The 21,759-nt window shown below is 34.9% G+C and overlaps 1 protein-coding gene across 3 annotated transcripts; it reads left to right on the top strand.

Annotated features, from left to right (window-relative positions):
* The first annotated feature begins 209 nt into the window (after positions 1–209).
* LOC102394992 (caspase-13) lies at positions 210–19,886 on the top strand. Of its 3 annotated transcripts, none has more exons than XM_025267029.3 (9): positions 210–340; positions 4,110–4,364; positions 8,615–8,724; positions 9,519–9,692; positions 11,318–11,552; positions 12,373–12,516; positions 13,962–14,071; positions 15,884–15,987; positions 19,306–19,886. In XM_025267029.3, the coding sequence occupies exons 1-8, from the start codon at positions 334–336 to the stop codon at positions 15,980–15,982; spliced, it is 1,134 nt and encodes a 377-aa protein (XP_025122814.3). In that variant the 5' UTR covers positions 210–333; the 3' UTR covers positions 15,983–15,987; positions 19,306–19,886. The 3 variants fall into 3 exon arrangements, with proteins under 3 accessions (XP_025122814.3, XP_044785749.2, XP_044785748.2); XM_044929813.2 differs by having other exon boundaries at positions 251–340; positions 4,113–4,364; XM_044929814.2 differs by lacking the exons at positions 15,884–15,987; positions 19,306–19,886 and having other exon boundaries at positions 13,654–14,026.
* Positions 19,887–21,759: the final 1,873 nt, after the last annotated feature.

Raw genomic sequence — 21,759 nt, 5'->3', positions numbered from 1 at the left:
AAGAGAAGAACAAAGAAAACAAGGTGTAGGGGACTGAGGAAAGGGAAAACAAAACAAAACAAAACAAAACAGAGGTGCCAACATAGGTCAGAAAATGTTTGGTCATTTCAATTTTTTTCTTCCAAAATGAATAAACATTTCTTCCCAAAGGATTGGGAGATTCATTTGCTAACTACAGGGGATTTCCCGACAGTGAACCCGGATGTTCTGAACAGAAATTTCCCAATCTGTGGTTAGAAGACCCAGCCCCCTGTACTGAGGAAATGCCCAGTAACTTTCATTTTCGATACTGTGCTCCTTCAAGGCAGTAGGAAGATACTAAGCTTATTATCTATGGCTGGTGAGTAGGGGTCTTTTTCCTAGCTAGGGGTCAGACACTTGAGTCTTAGAAAACACTTTATTAATTGCTCTGTGGCAGACAGAAATATACAAAAGGGAAGTGAGCGGATTCTGTGAAAGTTACATTCTTCCTGTTAGTTCTGTGTAGCTTAAACTGGGAACTCTGCCTCAGAGACTGAAGGAGAGTATGATCTCCAGATAGCCCAGAGCCAGGAAGCAGTTAATTCTGTTTTTACAGCTTCTGATAATCAAAATGAGGGGTGGGAAAAGACAAATACAGTACATTTTTATATGTGAGAAAACTCTGAAAATTCTTAAACACTTTATGATACCTTCTAGGCTTCCTCTTGATTCCATAAAACTCTCTCCATGATCAGATAAGTGAGTCTTTGAATTTCCACCTTCCCTTGCCTTCTCCTATATTGAATTATGCTCTTGGTCTTTATTAAGTGACTCCTTTTTTTCCTTATTTCTAGCTCTGGTGCTAGCTACTCTAGCACACTATTTCTTGGACTGTTATCACAGTTTTTAACTGGTCTCCTTCTCTCCAGAATTTAATCTTCCAATCCATCTTGCATATTGCTTTCAGGTCACATATCTTACTCACAGAAGCTGGAGAGTGTAAGAAATGGAGTCTATCTATGCAGCTATTATTTATGCTATTTATGCAGCTAATATTCAAGTACTTTAAATCATTTCTTTGCTTCATTTTCTTCGTTTGAAAAGGAAGAGGTTCAATTAAATCAGTGATTTCTAAACTTTACAATAAATCTAAATAATCTGTAGACATTAACACATTTAGATTATCCCCTCCAACCTTGAATTACTCAATCATGAATAGGCTGTAATTTATAATATTTTAAAGATCTACAAATGATTCTTATGTATCTGCATTAGGTTTGTCTGCGGATTAGCATTGTTAGGAAAGAATAGATCATTATCTTTCAGTTCTTATGCTCTAGATATCTAAACTAAGATTTTCTTACTCAGTTAATTGCAATGATCCTTACTACCATTAAAACAAACAAACAAACAAAAAAAATGTCTGAACTTGTCAGGCAGGTTTTCGTTCCTTTCAGAATATATTAATATTTATTCACCCTTCCATTAATTTCTCTAAAGCAAGATTTCAGTTTCCTTAAAAAAATGTTTATTGCATTCACCCCACTCATACTTTCTTGCTACTGTGTTTCTTTATTTCTTTCATTTTCCCTATAGTGTAATTATTTCCAGGTTTCTGTCTCATTTCACATGTTTAATTTAAGCTCCTAAAATATGAGAATTGACTGTTTTCTAGTATCTTCTTAATGTCTTCTTCAGGATACTAATACAGCATTTGGCTGAGGAGTAGTATTTTAAATTCACGCTCATGGCTGCATCTTTAGCTAGGCAGGATGACTTCACTGGTTATTGAATTGGAATCAGGACATCATTAGATAGTTGACATGAAAAACTGAAAAGTAGTATACAAAAACTAGTAGAGTGATTCAATACACTAATGAGTTTGGTTGCCATTGTTAACTAGTACACAACTATAGGGGGGAAATATGCTACCTTAGGTTGAAACAGGTTTCTCTGGGAGCATATAGCTCTGACACCCCATCTAGTTTTAAGCATTAGGGAGAATTTCCAAAAGGAAATGGAATGCCATTTGAGACCTGAAGATAAAAAGAAAGGAATAAGGAATGTTGGGTGTGAGAAAATGTACATAACTTTCTAGAACCTGAACGAAGAACAAAGTGTTCAAAATATAATGAGCAAGTTGGATATGGTGGTAGCAGAGGATGAGGCTGAACAAGAAAACCTAGATTACATTAAGCTGAGACATTTCACAGTGAAATCTATTCAAATGATCTTTAGAACTTTGACTCTGCTTCATTGTGAAGAACTGATTAGAAAGGTCCAAGAGTAGAGTACTTTAAAAAGAAAAGATATTGGCCTGAACTGGAAAAGGAAAAGCCATCAGATTCTTCAAATATTTAGTACATAAAATCAATACAGTTTGATGTGAGATGGAAAATAAAATACAGATGGTAGAAAAGGTTCAATATCACCAGTTTTTACTGGTTTGGTATAATTGACTGTAAGATATCATTTACTAGTATGTATAGGGAATGAAGCATGTGATGAAAAATGAACAGTTCAGCTTTTAAAAGTTGAAGTTATGAGTTCATGGTATACAGAGAAAAAATAACTATATGAGCCTTAATATTGAGATCCATCTTTGGGCTGGTCTATAAATTCAGAAATTATTTATTTGAATAATTAATTTATTATTTAAAGCTAATAACTGAAGCCATGAGTACTTGTAGATAAGTGGATATAATGCCAAAATTATACAAATCTTTAATCATTTACCGTATTTCTCCTAGTACCACTCATTCAGTCAACATTCAACCTTGTTGAGGGCAGAAATAAATGAAATAGAATCCCAGAAACCCATCAGAGTAAACATCTCATACATTAATTGTATGTTGTTTGTAATTCTTCAAATTCTCTGTTGTGACGTGTCTACTGTACTCTAAGACCAATGTTACTGTGACTTTTTCTGAGAAGCAGCCTTTTGCGCCCTCACCTGAAGAAATTTGTCCAGTCTTTTCTGAGTCCCTGAATTACTTTCTGTTCTCTTAAATACCTCTTTACCAAGCTCGATCCTGGGTTGGGAAGATCCCCTGGAGAAGGGAAAGGCTACCCACTCCAGTATTCTGGCCTGGAGAATTCCGTGTACTATACAGTCCATGGGGTCGCAGAGTCAGACACCGGACACGACTGAGTGACTTTCACTTTCACTTTCCCAAGTACCATATAAAGTAGTTTGATGATTTAAGAGTGGTGATTCTGGATTCTGAACCTCTGAATTTGAATCCCTCTCTGCCCTCTTACTAACATGGCTAGTCTTCACACAATTTTGGTCAAATATTTAACTAACTGCTCTGTGCTTGTTTTTTTTACCATATAATATAAATTATAATATATCTATTACATGAAACTTTTATTACCTTTGAAGAGATTCATATGAAGCACTTGAGACCAATGGGACTTAATTAATATTAATTGTATTTACTGAAGCTGCACTATGGTTAAATTTATAGAATATGGCATAAGAATAGAAATGTGATCCAGCATTTTATTTAAATGATCTGTAAAATAGGAAAAGTATTAACCATCTCTTTGGATGATTGTGAGTGTCTATCATATTAATATTCATAAATTACTTAGTATACTTGTAAATAATATTTTATATTGCTTTATACTTATCTTTTAAGAGATGTTAGCTATTATTAAATGAACAGATATTAGGAAACTTTTTATTCATGTTTTGTTAATTTCCATGTTTCTTTCTCATAAAAGTTGTCCAATATACATTTATTGAAAGAATACTTGAAGCTAACATAAACAATGAGGCTGATGCTTCTGGGCCAAAGTTCTTGTTCAATGTCTTGGTGAATTGTTTTAGGCTATGTCATTTTGTGTCAAGGCTAGCTTTATTTCTAGATGGATTGTATAACTCTCTTGTAGGTTTAATTAAGGATTGGTGAGATATCCTGTCTTCCTATACACTACATGTTCAAATAATATCTATGGTGTTACAACAAAATATTTAGTAATTTGACTTCTTTATTTCCCCACAAAAATTCAAATTATCCCAGACAGTAATAAATTAACCTGGTGTCAGGCTAATCTATAATATTGAAAGATCAACCACCAGATTGTTTTCAATTCTGAATATTTTGAGACAAGATCAAGTTGAAGCTTTGTATTTCTAACAGAAGACGAACACAACAAAAACCCACTTAAGATGTTGGAATCTTTGGGCAAAGAACTCATTTCTGGCCTTTTGGATGACCTTGTGGAAAAAAATGTCCTGAAATTGGAGGAAGAGGAGAAGAAAAAAATTTATGATGCCAAACTTCAAGACAAAGCCCGGGTCTTGGTTGATTCTATACGACAGAAAAACCAAGAGGCAGGTCAAGTCTTTGTTCAAACTTTCCTAAACATAGACAAAAATTCCACCAGTATAAAAGGTAAGACTGAAATTCTTTACAAGGGATATCTTAATTTTTTTAGAATCTACTTGACTCTAAGGCTGTTCCACTGTCGTCTATAGTTCCCTCATCCTCCTATTACTAATGTATAATTTTCATTAAATCTATCATTGCCCTTTTAGAGGCCACTTTGCCACTTGTGGGAGGGCATCCGATTTCCAATTAGCTGGGAAGCTGAGTCTTCTGTTTAGGTTGTTCATTGAGATAGCTACAGAGACTTTATAATAAGGAATATCTGAACCTGAACTTAGGTTTCTGTCACTTTGGACACTATGTGTCTTCATTCAAGTTTCTTATCCTTCATAAACATCAATATGAGCATCTGTGAAATGGGAACAATTTCACTAACTTTGTCACAGATTTTGTAAGGCCAGGAACATTATGGCAGGTATGGGCTGACTATTCCTAATATTTTAGCTCCCATCTGGAATTCTCCTCTGAGCTCCAGATATGATTAGCTCTAGCTTCATATTCAACATTTCCACTTGACTGCTCCATGGACTTCACAAGCTAACATACAAAAAATGAAATACTTAATTCTCCCCATCAAATCTGTTCCACTTCTATCCCCTATCTCATTAAATAAGACTACAATTCACTGAGTTTCTTAATCCAGCTCACTTTTTTTTTTCACCAATGAATAATAGCTCCTAGCAGAGTACCAAGGATATACCATATATATAAAGCATATTATAAGGCATATAATAAAAGTTGGATGCATCCATGTAATAAATAGTAATTATCATAATTATTCTCTAGCTTATAATGTTTATACCTTTACAAGGCTTATGTATTCCTGTGAGTTTACAAAATATGATTAGGAGAATGCCTATAAAGTGTCCAATATCTTAACCTCTTTCAAAACTTCACTTTAATTGAATTCTAAATATCACTAGAGTCTAAATATCCTCAGGTCCAAGTTCACCAGTGATGGACTCAATTTGGTATAATTTAACCTGAAATTCCAGCCCAGAATACTGGAGCTTATCAATAATAGCAAGCTGTAATAAATGAAATGTCACACAATTGTAGAGACCTCACTAGAGAAACTAAGTATTTTTAATAAGCCCTTCCCTGGTAGCTCAGAGGTTAAAGTGTCTGCCTGCAATGCGGGAGACCTGGGTTCTATCCCTGGGTTGGGAAGATCCCCTGGAGATGGAAATGGCAACCCACTCCAGTATTCTTGCCTGGAGGATCCCATGGACAGAGGAGCCTGGTGGGCTACAGTCCACCTGGTCGCAAAGAGTCAGACACGACTGAGCGACCTAACTTAACTTTTCTCTATGTAGAAGGGACGCTACCACCAGCAGGAAGTACATACTATTCTAATAGATATCCAAGATGTTATCATTAATATTTAAGTTGGTCCTTGTACAAGTTTATTATTTTCTCTTAAACTGGGATGGGTTAAAAATGATTTGGATTTAAAAAAAAAATCAGAGAGCAGACTTGTAGTTTCCAAGGGGGAGAGGTGTGGGAGAGGGATTGACTGGGATTTTGGGGTTAGTAGATACAAACCATTACATATAGAATGGATAAACAAGGACCTACTGTATAGCACAGGAAACTATACTCAATATCCTGTAATAAGCCAGGATGGAAAAGAATAGAAAACATAAGATAAAATAAGACAACACAAAATCAGAGATAATTCAACAAATAGGAATCAGAGTTGAAGTAATGGGAACTTCAAAATGATTTTAGCAATCCCAGAAACAAGAATGAATCTTAAATTGAAATAACCTGTCAGCAGAATCCGTGGCAGGCAGGAGGCAGGTGCAGACCCTTTCATGAAGTATCCATTCGTCCCCTGAGTTCTATCTGTACATGGAACCTCCAGAAGAGTCCTAGGATACCTAGAGTACCTTGGTCTAGGAGATCAGGAAGCTGGGTAAGTTGGGCAATTAGAATGTGCAATATTAGAATATTAGGCCTTTGGGGCATGGAGGGTTCTTAGCATAGTATTGAGGAAATGGGGTGGGGGCTAAGAAGAATCCAAGCTATTTGTCTTAACAAATAGGTCTATACTTGCCTCCTGTCTGCCACAGACTCTTCTGAGAGGATATGTTATTTCAGTTGAAGATTTGTTCTGGATCCTGCAATTGCTAAAATTATCTTGAAGTTCCCATTACTTCAATTCTGATTTCCATTTGTTGAATTATCTCCTATTTTGTTTTATCTTAATCTGCCTGCAATGCAGGAGACCTGTGTTTGATCCCTGGATCAGGAAGATCCCCTGGAGAAGAGAATGTCTACCTACTCCAATTTTCTTTCCTGGAGAATTCCATGGACAGAGGAGCCTTGTGGGCTACAGTCCATGGGGTAATAAAGAGTTGGACACAACTGAGTGACACTTTCACTTTCATACAGACTATGTACCAAGAACTGCTATTTAGTCAGGAAGATAATTATTCAAATTCTTAACTTGCCAATGGAGATGGCCTTGTCTTATCTAGTATCAGTATCTTTATTTTTGTTTCAGTTTAAGAGATTTCCTGAGCACACCATTAGATAACAGATAAAACTGAGATATTAAATTTTTTTATCTAAACTCCTAATTTTCTTTTTCTTTCTTTTTTTTTTTTTTTTTGCTGTTCTGTCAGGCGCATGGGCACTCCCTTTGGACAGCAGGCTACACTATATTTATTACGCTGTATTGAAATGATTCATGCTAATTTTACTATTAGATATAAGAAAGTCTAATTTTCAGTTTTATTTGTAAATGCTGCATCTATATGTAGAAACATAATGGCTATTAGTAGATAACATTTGTTAAATTCGAGAGTACACCAAACCTGTAAATTACCTGAAAACAGGAGACTTTCAATGACAAAACATGCCTTCTAACCAGAGACTATCCCAGGACCCCAAACATCTTCACATTGGCAGAATCTTCTGAAATAGGTAGATATGTTCACATAATCTATGAAAATAAATGTTCAGAGAGTTTGGTACCCTTTGCTTCCTCTCCAGAGCTTAGATTTTTAGCATACTTTTAAGAAAGACATTTAAAAAAACAGTATTTAAAAAGTAATGGAAAAAAAATGAAATAATTATAGATGATATTGGCTTTCTAATGTAAATTAAATTAATAAGAAAAAATTGATTAGTTCATGTATATGGACATAGAGGTTTATTCCTTTCATAGACAAAAACCTTGTTATATTAGTTCTTGATAAATTTCTTTTCTGTTTTTGCTTATGAGGACTCTCTTCCTCCCCTCTCAAAGGAAGGGCTTTGGACTTTTCCAGTCTCTTGCACAATCTTAGTCAAATGAAGCCAACCAGTTTCAGAAAATATTACATTTCTCAAAGGATTAAGGCAGAATGAGTCAGAAACAAACATTTCCAAGAGGGAGAAGTTATTTCCTGTATATGGGTTGAGCACCTAGTGCTGGTTATTCAGCATTTGGAGGCAGACATTCAGAGTATGTAGAATGTAGAATCTCTGACAAATCTGTCCTTTTGACACTAGGTACAGTACTATGGTTAATAGACAACATTTCTCTTTTAAATAGTTGAATTCACAGCTTGATGAGGAATCCTTGAGGCTCACTTTCTCTGGAAAGGTTAAGAACTCATGCTGAGGTTGAAAAAAAAATAATACCTGGGTGATACAAGATTCAAGATTCCTTTAAGTATTTGGGGGTGTATGTGTCTGTATTTGTTGTGTGAATTAGGAATGGACTTGGGGTATCAGACTTAGCTTTTATGTGCATAAATTGTGTCTAGTAACACATTAAAATGATAACATTTTTGATATATTATGTTAATTTTAAATTAATTGATACTATTTTTATTTAATGTGGGCATTAGAAAATTTAAAATTGCACATGTGATTCAATTATATTTATAATAGATAATACTGATGAATAGTCAATGTGCTCTTGCTCAGAGACAGCAGAAAGTCCACATATAAAATTAATACCTTAGAATAAAACTATTTGAAAAATAAAATTGTTTTGTTCAGTAAGGAACAAAGTTATTTGATCCAAAATCATCAAGGTTATTTTTTTCACAATATCAGAATATGTTACTGCATTTGTTAGTAGCTCTGCTCTTACTGACAAGTATTTCTCCTTTCTTTCCCAGTGATAATACATCTATCTCCTATCACCAAATGTGTTAAAATCTTTTTCCCAGACTGTCCCCTCTCTGTCAGTCTTCTTGGGTGATAACTGGGTCACAAGGACATATATTACCAATTATATCATGTGATGTATCCTGCAGCTCCTGAGGAAACTGTGGCTGGACCAGATGAGTCAGCGGGATCTGCAGCTACCCTCAAGCTTTGCCCTCATGAAGAATTCCTGAAACTGTGTAAAGAAAGGGCTGGCGAGGTGCTGTGTTCTGTACATGAAAGGGAGGAAAAGAAGCAACTGCTTTCACTAATTACATAATTTCATAAAGCGCTAGTTACAGAACAGCAGGGTGGGGACAGTGGTAATCTTGTTTATAAATACTTTGATCAGGAGGAAATCACATGGCCTCACACAAATTCCAGTTCTCTTTCCCTATGATAAAATATGTCTGTCATTTTTTCATTTATTTGTTGTCAAACATATTTGGGATTTATTAGAATTTTAGCTGTAGTCACAGAATCAAAATATTTATGAAATAACATGACTGAGTAATAATTGGTTGCATTCTAGTTAAAAAAAAGTTAACATCTGCAAAACATAATAATTTAGTATTAAAAATAGTATCAAAATAATGTTACCTAAGGCAAATAATCTTTGGTGTATTTATTTTTAGCTGGAGCCAATGGCAAATATCTCCTAGTTTTTACAAAATTTGACCTGAATCTTGAATGTTTAGAAAGATTTGACTAGGTGTAGAAGAAAGACGAGAAGGAGAGGATAGGAGTTGTTCTAGTCTCCTCAAGATTCTTGAGTAACCATTACAAATATGTTTGGATCCTGTTCTGGGCTTTTGAAAGACAATTCACTTCCAGTTTGTACTTTTTTCTATTGTCAATTTAATCCATTAGTAAGAGAGAGGAAGGACAGTGTCTTCTGGTATAGGATAGGAGAGGAGACAACTATGCAAGCCCTTAATAGCAACAGTGATTGGTATATGAAGGTTTAAGAGAGATTTAGGTAAATCAAACTCATTACATATCAATTTCCTGTAGATCTACCCAATAAAGGACAGAAAGGACCGCACTCGTCTGGCTCTCATCATATGCAATACAGAGTTTGATCATCTGCCTCCCAGGAATGGGGCTGCCCTTGACATCCTTGGAATGAAGCAGCTGCTTGAGGGTCTTGGCTACACTGTGGAAGTGGAAGAGAAACTCACAGCCAGCGTAAGCGTCCCTCACCTACCCTGACACACACATATTCAACACATATCCAATACATATAGATCCTCCTACTAGCGAGGGAACTTTACAATACAAGCAAATGCTTTAATAATCATAGATCTCATTTATGTGCATGTGTGTGTCTAAGTGTGTGAATGTGTATTGTAAAGTAAATATTAAGACAGGTGAAATCTGTGTCTCTTTAGAGTTTCAAATATCCTTAATTCCATAAAACCTGACCAAAAAACTGATGGGTATGTATACCCACACAATTCTGAAGTGTGAAGGCTGAGATTCAGCCCTAGTATTTCCCAGAAAATTCTAGAATAAAGAATGCTAGCAGGAGTGAACTGCTATTTACAGCATTCACATAAATGCTGAATCCTGACTCTGGCAGGGGCTATGCTGGCATGGGGGATGGGTCAGTAAATGAGACAGAAGGTTCCCAGCTCACACTGATGTAGGTTAACTTGCTGGGTGGCAGGGAATGATCAAACCATAAGCAAAACAGAACATTTCAGAAATTTGATGTATCTGTATGTCTTTAAGATTGAAAAGTATACTAATGCATATATATGGAATTTAGAAAGATGGTAACAATAACCCTGTGTACAAGACAGCAAAAGAGACACTGATGTATAGATCAGTCTTATGGACTCTGTGGGAGAGGGAGAGGGTGGGGAGATTTGGGAGAATGACATTGAAACATGTATAATATCATGTATGAAACGAGTCGCCAGTCCAGGTTTGATGCACAATGCTGGATGCTTGGGGCTGGTGCACTGGGGGGACCCAGAGGGAGGGTATGGGGAGGGAGGAGGAAGGAGGGTTCAGGATGGGGAGCACGGGTATACCTGTGGCGGATTCATTTTGATATTTGGCAAAACTAATACAATATTGTAAAGTTTAAAAATAAAATAAAATTTAAAAAAAAAGATTGAAAAGAAAGTGAAAAGGAAAAAGGAAATGAAATAATACATTGGTGAATGGGGAGTAATAATGTTTGATTGTTTTATTGATAACATAATAATAAGTAATAATGTTTCAATCTTGACCAAGAAAAACATCTTTGAGGAGATAATATGCAGTTGGACACATGACTATCAGAAACAAGATAGCTCTAGAAAGATGTGAATGAAATATATTCCAAGAAGGCATGACTACAAGTGAAAAGTCTGAACTGAATTTGAAACTGTTACATGAAAAGTAAGAAAAGATCAGTGTAACCAAAGTAGGAGGAAGAATGTCAGAAGGAGAAGTATGCTCATGTCAGAAGTTTTATTTTATTCTAAGTATGATGGGGAGTGTTTTAGAAGGAAAATGGTTTGATACATTTATTATTCAAGTTTCTTATTAAGTAGTGAGAGAAAGGAAAGAGTTGAAAGGGAAAGTATATAGTGACAATAAACAAATGTAAAATGTATTAAGAGGACAGGTTATATCAGGACCAAAATTTGAATCTACTGATCCATTATAGAAACAAAAATAAAATTATCATTGAGTATCCACTATGTAAAGGTACTGTGACTGAAATGTTGCAGACCTTTCTTATACTGATCATAATAAATAGGAGGTCAGTTTAATTTTAATGCTTGTCCCATTGAAGTAAGACTTTGTGGTCTTTTCAGGACATGGAATCAGTGCTGTGGAAATTTGCTGCACGTGAAGAACACAAATCCTCAGACAGTACATTCTTGGTGTTCATGTCTCATGGCATCCTGGATGGGATCTGCGGGACTATGCACAGTGAGGAAGAACCAGATGTGCTACCTTATGATACCATCTTCCGGACATTCAACAACCGTAATTGCCTCAGTCTAAAGGACAAACCTAAAGTCATCATTGTCCAGGCCTGCAGAGGTGGTAAGTTGTGAGATGAAGAATCCAAAGTTCATAAAGATCATAAAGGTGTTTGTAGTGCATGTTTTATTTCTAGGGGAAATAATCTTAAACTAAATTGAATTATTAGGAAATTCCATTTAGGGGGCTGATCTCATGAGACTTGTTAGATGATAAATTTCTGATAAATTAACTGATAAATTCAATCTAAAGTAAGTGATTTAGGAGATCACTAGAATCCTCAAAAAATTAGACATAAATATTCTAACCTTGGAATGAAATCATTTAAATGATTGCTTTGCTTGTAAATGTTTTACAGACATTTTGATGTTCTCTGGCTTGAGAGGAACTCATTTGAAAGTTGGGATATTATATAATAGCAATATATTTTTATTTTTTTTCCTCATAGATTATTGAAATGGAAATGACTTGGGAGATGAGGGAACTTGGGATTTCAGGGAAATTTTTTTGTTTTCTTCTTCATCTTTTTTTCTGACTCCCAATTGCCATTTTAACTTTTACAGCAGTTTTTAAAGATGAAAAGTAGAAATAATTTAGCTATAAAATGATAAATATGCTCTGAGATTATGCAGATAAGGCTTTAACTCCTTTGTTACTCTCAGCAAATGTATTCCTCCAGTTTTACCATGTTTTTACTATTAATTGGCACATTGCTCAATGACATAAGAAAGAGACAGTGTTGGGTGGAGATGCACTTACTTCTGTGTATTTGTGTGTGTACTTCTGTGTGTAATACTAGTTAGAATAAACATTGTAAAATAATGAGGTAATTGCAATAGTCACACTGAGGGAGACAGTGTGAAGAAAGTTGATGTCTCTACAGCAAATCGTGGGGAATTGTGGGTCAGTGACTCTCCAGCAGCCTTGGCAGACAGCTTTTCACAGTCATCTGAGAACCTGGAAGAGGATGCTGTTTACAAGACTCATGTAGAGAAGGACTTCATTGCTTTCTGTTCCTCAACTCCACGTATGTATCTTTCAGTTGCAGACAGGGATTTGTGGGTCTAAGGCTATCTCTGAATGATTCCTAAAAAAAAAAAAAAAAATGAGTAAGAATGATTTGATACAAATTTTGAATACTGTCAATATGTTTTACTTTTTCTTCACTTTTAAAAATTTACTTTTATTATCTGTTGTACTTTATAGCCAAAAGTATAGTAACCATTAAAACAACCTAATACAAGATAATCCCTTTACTATCACACTGGTTACAAACAGATTATTGATTCAGTTTTCTATTAAATCCATGTCACATTTTGAGTATAGATTTTTTTGGATCTAAGGACTGACTGCCCTTTCTGAAAAATTATCAACTCCAACTCATGTTCTCTATTATTTCTCATCTGGTGCTTCTTAGAACAGCACCATAAACATGCACGAGCAAGTAGGTGCATATCCTTTTAAAAGAAGAAGCAAATGATAAAATGGGGCTTATTACTAGTAAGGGAAGAGCGTTTATTTCTTCAAATCTACATAATCATCTTGAGAAGCCTTATATCTGAGCATTTCTGACTTGAAAATTTTAATCATTCATCACTTTATTAAAGCATAATTAACATACAGAAAGCTGTACATGTTTAATGTATATAGTTTAATGAGTTAGGAGATAAGTATATACCACTATCTATACCACTATCTGTTACCAATATCTATACCAAAAACATATTCCTCCCTTCCAAAAGTTTCATTAGATCTATTCATTTATTTAGGAGAAGGCAATGGCAACCCACTCTAATACTCTTGTCTGGAAAATCCTATGGACGGAGGAGCCTGGTAGGCTGCAGTCCATGGGGTCGCTAAGAGTCGGGCACGACAGAGCGACTTCACTTTCACTTTTCACTTTCATGCATTGGAGAAAGAAATGGCATCCCACTCCAGTGTTGTTGCCTGGAGAATCCCAGGGACGGGGCAGCCTTGTGGGCTGCCGTCTATGGGGTCTCACAGAGTCAGACACGACTGAAGCGACTTAGCAGCAGCAGCAGCATTCATTTATTTTGTTCACTATATTGTGAAAGACATCATGATTTATATCTGTAAACAACCACCTGTATGCATATGGAGAAATTCTTTCTTCTGAACCTGTATTCCTTCCTCTGTAAAATAGGATAATTACAATCATCTCTCAAGCCTCTTTTCAAAGCCAAGTGGATAAACATAAACACATAGTAGAGAGTCAGTCTCCAAAGGACAATGCAATCTCTATGAAATGAACTTCAGTTGTGATGATCTGCTTCTTTAGTTGAACTTCTTTTGGAAAATGAGTTAATGGAAAGTTGTAAGTTCTTCTCCTAAATATGTCAAGATAATTCCCAAGATACATTTTTGTTTTACAAGACAAAAAAAAAAAAAAAAGTAAAAAAAAAAAAATTATGAACACCACAGCCCAAGGCTTACCACTCCTTATCATCATAGATAATGTGTCCTGGAGAGACGTCAAAAAAGGTTCTCTCTTCATTACACGACTCATCACATGCTTCCAAAAATATGCTTGGTGCTGTCATCTTGAGGAAGTATTTAGGAAGGTAAGTTCATCTTTTCTAATCATTAATTTGTTAAGGAAAACTTAAATATTATTTGCCTTTCAAGTGACAATAAAAGATTTTTTCAGGCACACAAAAGTAGAGTAGCACTTGGTTTCTGTAACTCAGGTATTTAATATATAATTTACAAAAAGACTGCATTAATGCACCACAGAAGAACAAAATGCTACAAAATATGAGCTTGTATCTTATGGGCTATAAGTTCTTATAATTCAAAGAATGGAAAGTATATTGGATTAATTTTCACTGCTTCATTTAAATATATATATTATATATATAGTATATATATAGTGGTTTACTTAGTAATGGGTTATATCTTTGTGACACAGGTGTAAGTGAGACTCGTGTGATATAAGGCTACTTAGAACTTACATTATTATAAGAGAGATAGGCATTAAAAAATATTCCAACAAACACATTGTGTGATGCAAGTGTGATAGGATCCATGAAGAGAAGTTCCTAGGAAATGTGAACACCTTGCAAAGAAACTAATACAATTATGTAAAGTTTAAAAATAAAATAAAATTTAAAAAAAATGACTTAGTGACTGAACAGCAAGGATATTTGAAAGAGAACAGAGGTGAAAAATTTATTTGAATAGAGTGGCCCAGAAGGGAAGGCTTGATACTCATTCCCCAACTCAGGACATTCCCTATTTCCTCCCTCCTTCCTAATTTATTTTTCTCCATAACTCTTACCACCACCCAAATAATATATATTTATTTGTTTGCTATCTTCATTTGCTTACTTGAATGCAAGCTCATGAAACCTGGGATTTATTGAATACTCAACATGCTAGCAGGTAGGAATTAATAGTCATTGAAGAAATAAATGCATGAGTGTGTGAATAAATGTTCCTCTTTTTTCAGTAAGAAAGTTACTGGTACAAACATGGGAAACTGTGGTTGTTTTTAAACTAAAACCATAGAGAATAATAATACTTCTGTGGGGGAAAAAAAAGAATATACCTTTCATGAATTGGAGAAAATTGTAACATAAAGTGAGTCAGGGTCTCAGTGAATAGGAACATAGGAAGTTAAGTCCTATTGAAAGAATAAGATTTAAACAGTATGTTTTCAAGGGAATTCTTTAGAAAAGATTAGAAATAGTGGGTCTAAATAAGTAGGATTTCACTGATAAATCTATGGGGAAAAAAAAAAAAAAAGGCTCAAATATCAACTTAGTGTTGGGACTGTGAATCTTGCTCATCATTCAGACCTTAAGGACAAAACCCTGCAATATTAAATTGAAGAGTTAGACTTATGGAGGTAGAAGATAGAGGATCTCTGAGGTTCAGTTCTCAATGAAAAAAACACCAATGGATAATTAATCATCAAATCTATAGATCAGAAATGGAAAGTAGAGAAAATGAAATTTGAAAATACTTAGTTTAGGCATAGGGCTTCCTTGATGGCTCAGAGGGTAAAGAATCTGCTTGCAATGCAGGAGACCCAGGTTCCATCCCTGGGTCAGGAAGATCCCCTGGAGAAGGGAATAGCACTTCTCACATTCTCCCTTAGCAAATTCCATGGACAAAAATTTTGTGGGGCCACCAAGAGTCTGACATGACTGAGAGACTTAAGTATGTATTTTGAGATAAAGAGACTATTCTGACATTGGGTGTCATATCTAAGAGGTAGAATAGCAGCAACAAGGAGTTAAAATATCCAAGGGCTTGGTTCTATCAATCCTAGGAGCACCCTTCATTCCAAAAAAATCTTTGGCTTATTTTGCAAAACATTTTCTGAGATGCATAAGAGATATGTATCATCTAGAATCTTTTTTTGTTTTTAGGTACAACAATCATTTGAAAAACCAAATGTTAAAGCCCAGATGCCCACTGTTGAACGACTTTCTATGACAAGATATTTCTACCTCTTTCCTGGCAACTGAAAATAGTAAGTGTCAAGAGATGTTGTTGGCAGGCAAAAGAAATAGGAAAATGATATTAATAGTGAGGACCAAAGACAGCTCATTGCTTTAGTTGTCAATTAGTAAGTTGGTATTCCTTGTTGATGTAATTTGGTAATATGTTGTTATTTGTTTACTCTCTATATATGCATTTGGATCCTCCTCTCATAGACAACAAAAAGAGTCCAAAATCCAGTATTGGGTGCAATCGCAAAAATGACAGAATGATCTCTATATGCTTCCAAAGCAAACAATTCAATATCACAGTAATCCAAGTCTATGCTCCAATCACTAATGCCAAATAAGCTGAAGTTGAAGTATTAGTTAGTTACACTTCTAGAACTAACACATGAAAAAAAGATGTCATTTTCATCAGAGGGGACTGGAATGCAAAAGTAGGGAGTCAAGAGATCCCTGGAATAACAGGCAAGTTTGACCTTGGAGCACAAAATGAAGCAGGGCAAAGGCTAACAGAGATTTGCCAAGAGAATGCACTGGTCATAGAAAACACCCTCTTCTAGCAACACAAGAGACTCTACATGTGGACATCACCAGATGGTCAATACCAAAATCATATTGATTATATTCATTGCAGCCAAAGATGGAGAAGCTCTATACAGTCAGCAAAAACAAGACTAGGAGTTGACTGTACCTCAGATCATGAGCCTCTTATTGCAAAATTCAGAGTTAAACTGAAGAAATTAGGGAAAACCACTATATAAATGGTATATATGTTCATGGATTGGAAGAATAAATATAGTGAAAATGAGCATACTACCTGAAGCAATCTACAGATTCAATGCAATCCCTATCAAGCTATAGAAATAGAACAAATGATGTCACAGTTTGTATGGTAACACCAAAAAACCTCAAGTAGCCAAAGTAATCTTGAGAAAGAAGAATGGAACTGGAGGAATCAATCTGCCTGACTTCATACTATACTACAAAGCTACAGGTATCAAGACAGTATGGTACTGGCACAAAGTCAGAAATATAGATCAATAGAACAAAATAGAAATCCCAGAGATAAGTCCACCCATCTGTGAAGACCTTATCTTTGATAAAGGAGGCAAAATTATATAATTGAGAAAAGACAATCTCTTTAACAAGTGGTGCTGGGAAAACTGACCAACCATATGTAAAAGAATGAAACTAGGACACTTGCTAACACCATACATAAAAATAAACTCAAAATGGATTGAAGATCTAAAGGTAAGACCAGAAACTATAAAACTCTTAGAGGAAAACATAGGCGAACACTCTCTGACATAAATCACATCAAGATCCTCTATAATTCACCTCCAAGAGTAATGGAAATAAAAATAAACAAATGGGACCTAAATAAACTTAAAAGTTTTTGCACAATAAAGGAATGAATAAGCAAGGTGAAAAGGCAGCCATCAGAGTGGGAGAAAATAATAGCAAATGAAGCAACTAACAAAGAAATAACCTCCAAAATATACAAGCAGCTCATGAAGCTATATACCAGAAAAATAAATGACCTAATCAAAAAATATGCCAAAGAATTAAACAGACATCTCTCCAAAGAAGCCATACAGATACATAAAAAACACATGAAAAGATGCTCAACATCACTCATTATCAGAGAAATGCAAATCTAAACCACAATGAGGTATCATCTTGAGCCAGTCAGAATGGTCATCATCAAAAGGCTACAAACAATAAGCACTGGAGAAGGTGTGGAGAAAAGGGAACCCTCTTACACTGTTAGTGGGAATGCAAACTAGCACAGCCACTATGGAGAACAGTGTTGATATTCCTTAAAAAAAACTGGAAATAGAAGTGCCATCTGACTCAGCAATCCCACTGCTGGGTTTACACAGCAAGGAAACCAGAATTGAAAGAGACATGCACCCCAGTGTTCATCACAGCACTGTTTATAGTAGCCAGGACATGGAAGCAACCTAGATGTCCATCAGCAGACAAATGGATAAGCAAGTTGTGGTACCTGTGCACAATGGAATATTATTCAGCTATAAAAAAAGACACATTTGAGTCAGTTCTAATGAGGTGGATGAGGCTGGATTCTATTATACAGAGTGAAGTAAGTCAGAAAAAGAAACACCAATACAGTATGTTAATGCAGATAAAATGGAATTATAAATATGGTAATGACAACCCTAGATGCAAATAGCAAAAGAAACACAGTTGTAAAGAACAGATATTTGGCCTCTGTGGAAGATATGATAAGAGAGAATAGCATTGAAACATGTACATTACCATAGGTAAAAAGGATGACCAATGTAAGTTTAATACATGAAGCAGAACACTCAAAGCTCATGCTCTGGGACAACTCTGGGTTGGGGTGGGGAGGTAAGTGAGAGGATGGTTCAGGATTGGGGGATACTTGTACACCTGTCGCTGATTCATCTCAATATATGGCAAAAAACCACCACAATATTGAAAAATAATTAGCCTCCAATTAAAATAAATAAATAAATAAAGTTTTAAAAAGTTTATATTTTATTGTAAACTTCATCTCAATGCTAGAAATATTTACCTACCATCTTCTACTCCTGGTTTCTGACACTCTGGTTACATAAATCCATGGATACTTCAACAGAATAACTTTTAGTTTCTAATTAGCCTTTAGGAACCACATTTGGGGATTGAATTATTTATTTGACTAATATTTATCAAGCACTTACTATGTTCCAAGTTCTATTATAGATGCTTAGAATATACCAGTGAACAAGATAAATGGGATCCTTGTTCTCAGAAAGCTCATACTCTAGTGAGTGGAGACAGAATCTAAATACACAAGCAAGTAGATATATGTCAGAGAGTGATATGAGCTAAGGGAAAATAAATAAATAAAAAAGGCTAAAAAGACATAAAAAGATAGATCCTGTACTGTTATAGATAGGTCACTTTGAAAAGGCTGGTTTGAAGTGATGAAATGATTTGAAATCAGAACGAATAGAGTAGGGAATGAACCTCATGGTTCTATGTGGAAAATGTGTCCCAACAGCAGAAACAGGAAGCAAACTCCTGAGGCAGATATGTGCTTAAGCTGGTTAGATGCTGCAAAAAGACAGCTGGCTAGAGAACGTGAGTGGGAGAAATGGCAGAGTGAAATTCAGGAAAATGGTAAAATCTCCCTTAGACTTTACAAAGATCACTCTGATTGCTTATTGCTAAATAGCTGCAAAGGTCACCAACAGAAAGTAGGGGAAATAGCAAAAGCATATGGAAGAAAATAAGAAAAAGAATCACAGTAAGAATTCAGTTGAAGGCTTCCAGGGATTACTATATTGATTTTCTGTTCTTTTTCTCTTTTCCAGAAAATCACAGGAAATTCAACCATTTATCAGCTTCAAGAAGCATTTTTATCAGCACAGCATCCATGTTTAACCTTTTGTCTTTCAATTAAAGTGAAAACATATGAACTGTTCTTTGGGGTCCTCTAAGAAAGAATAGAATTTCAATTAAAACAGTGGATGGATGGAAATAAAGTAGAAGAAGAAAACTGGATTTTCTAGTTATATTGCATATAATGCCTGCACTTTACTGAGTGAAGAGAACTAGTCATTACTTGCCCTCAGCAGCAGGGTGAAAGGAGATGGTGCACATCTGGAGACAAGGACCAAAAACTGGGTCACCTCCTCCTTTGATAACTCATCAAACCTTGCAACTAGAATGATTTGGAAGAATATTTCTAATTTATTATTTAACCAACATCATAGGTCAAGTTCAATTTTTTTTCAGAAAGTTGTTATGGTACCTATGCATCTTTCTTCTTATCCATAAATTAATTTGCTTTCTTGTTGATGATTTTTCATTCCAGATTTCCAAGCTTCAGGAAAATTTTGTTATTTAACAAACACTTGGTAATTGTCTAAAATAAATTGGGCCTTTGATTTAAGATGGTATAACTGGGTGTGCTTGTATAGAAAGACAGACATTATTAGATACAGAACATCCAAGAGTGTGGGAAATGTCAGCAATGGGAAAGAAAATGTTAAAATTTCTGGAAAGTGAATGGCAGTAGAGGAAATTTGGCAACATGGCCATCTGATCTACCAACTAAGGAGATGTACCACTTCAATTACATACACGCAGAATGCTAAATAGATATATCAGGACATGCTGAACTGCATTACAAATAAAATGATTCTCTAGATATCAAATACTACCGTGATAAGTAATATTTGTTATTGTTTGTCAGAATTATTTGAAATATTTTGATTATTGTAAGGGATATTGTATATTTAAGTCACTAATCCTCACAACCATCTTATGAAGTAATCACTATTAATATTTCTATTTTATAAATAATGAAACAAAAGAAAATAGAGTGTAAGTTATGTCCCTAAAGTGACACATCAAGTAGGTGGCCACACCAGGATTTGAGTGCAATCAGATTTGTTCTGAAATCTGAATTGTTAACCACTGAACTACACTACCTCTCTAAAAAAGGAGAGACTGAAATTGTACAGGTTTTCAATTATAAGGGTTAACTGAAATTTGAATTGTAATGGTTAACTAACAGTACAAAGACTTGTGATGTATTTATTTCTGTCCCTCACTTCTCCACATGGAACCAAAGATCCAAAAACATATAAAAACGCATCACAATGATCCAAAAATATACAGAGACAAACTTTCTTCTCTGACTACTGCATGATGATGTTAAAACCCCAATAACATAAAGACTGCAACAAATTTCTACATAATTAGAAATAAAAACACATGCACATAGTATATGCATATATAAACATAAATATACATACAGATATAAAATAAGAAAGGAAAAAATATGAACTAAGTACTCAACTTGAGAAGTCAGAAAAATACTGAACCATTAAGAAAATAGAAGAGTAAATTATAAAGATTAAAAAGAAAAAATATATATATAATGAGACAGTAACAGAACAAAACAAAAATTTTGAGCAGATTCTTAAAAAAGAAAAGAAAGAAAAAAAAACTTTTCCTTTAAAAGTGAAGTAAAAGTGTTAATCACTCAGTCCTGTTCAACTCTTTGTGACCCCATGGACAGTAGCTTGCAAGTCTCCTCTGTCCATGGAATTTTCCAGGCAAGAATACTGGAATGTACTTCCATTTCCTTCTCTAGGGAATCTTCCTGATCCAGGGGTTGAACAAGGGTCTCCTGCATTGCAGGAAGATTGTTACAATCTGAGCTACTAAGCACACCTCTTCCTTTAAAAAGGACTCATTAAATAGCATTCACCAGGATTGAGTATGAAAAAATAGAATAAGCACAAAAACAATATTAGTGATAAAGAGATATAATAAATAGAGATCAACATAAACACAGAAAAATCACAAGCAAATATAGTACATAACATTGATGGAATTCTAGAAAAAGTAAATTAGCAAATGAGGACATAAAGAAATGAAAAGACAAATGAATCAATAAATAATAAATCCAGTAAATTTTCTTTGCTATATCTACTGGGAAAAAAAAAAAAAAAAAAAACAGACCCAAAGGATTGTAGAGAAGTGTCTTACAAAGCTTTTAAGAATTGATAAGCTCAATTTTATATAAATACTTCCATATAATAAAAAGAGAAATAAACTTCTTAAGTTCTTTTCAGGGCTAGTACAAAACTGACTGGAGAAGGAAATGGCAACCCACTCCAATATTCTTGCTTGAAGAATCCCATAGACAGAGGAGCCTGACAGGCTACAGTCTATAGGGTCCAAAGAGTCGGATACAACTTAGCAACTAAACTAACTAACTAACCAAACTGATACAAAACCAGAGAAGTAAAGGC

This window comes from Bubalus bubalis, chromosome 16 (genome assembly GCF_019923935.1).
Source record: "Bubalus bubalis isolate 160015118507 breed Murrah chromosome 16, NDDB_SH_1, whole genome shotgun sequence".
In the NCBI taxonomy this organism is placed as follows: Eukaryota; Metazoa; Chordata; class Mammalia; order Artiodactyla; family Bovidae; genus Bubalus; species Bubalus bubalis.
Note: the sequence above shows the minus strand (reverse complement) of the source record. Positions and strands in the feature narration are given on the sequence as shown.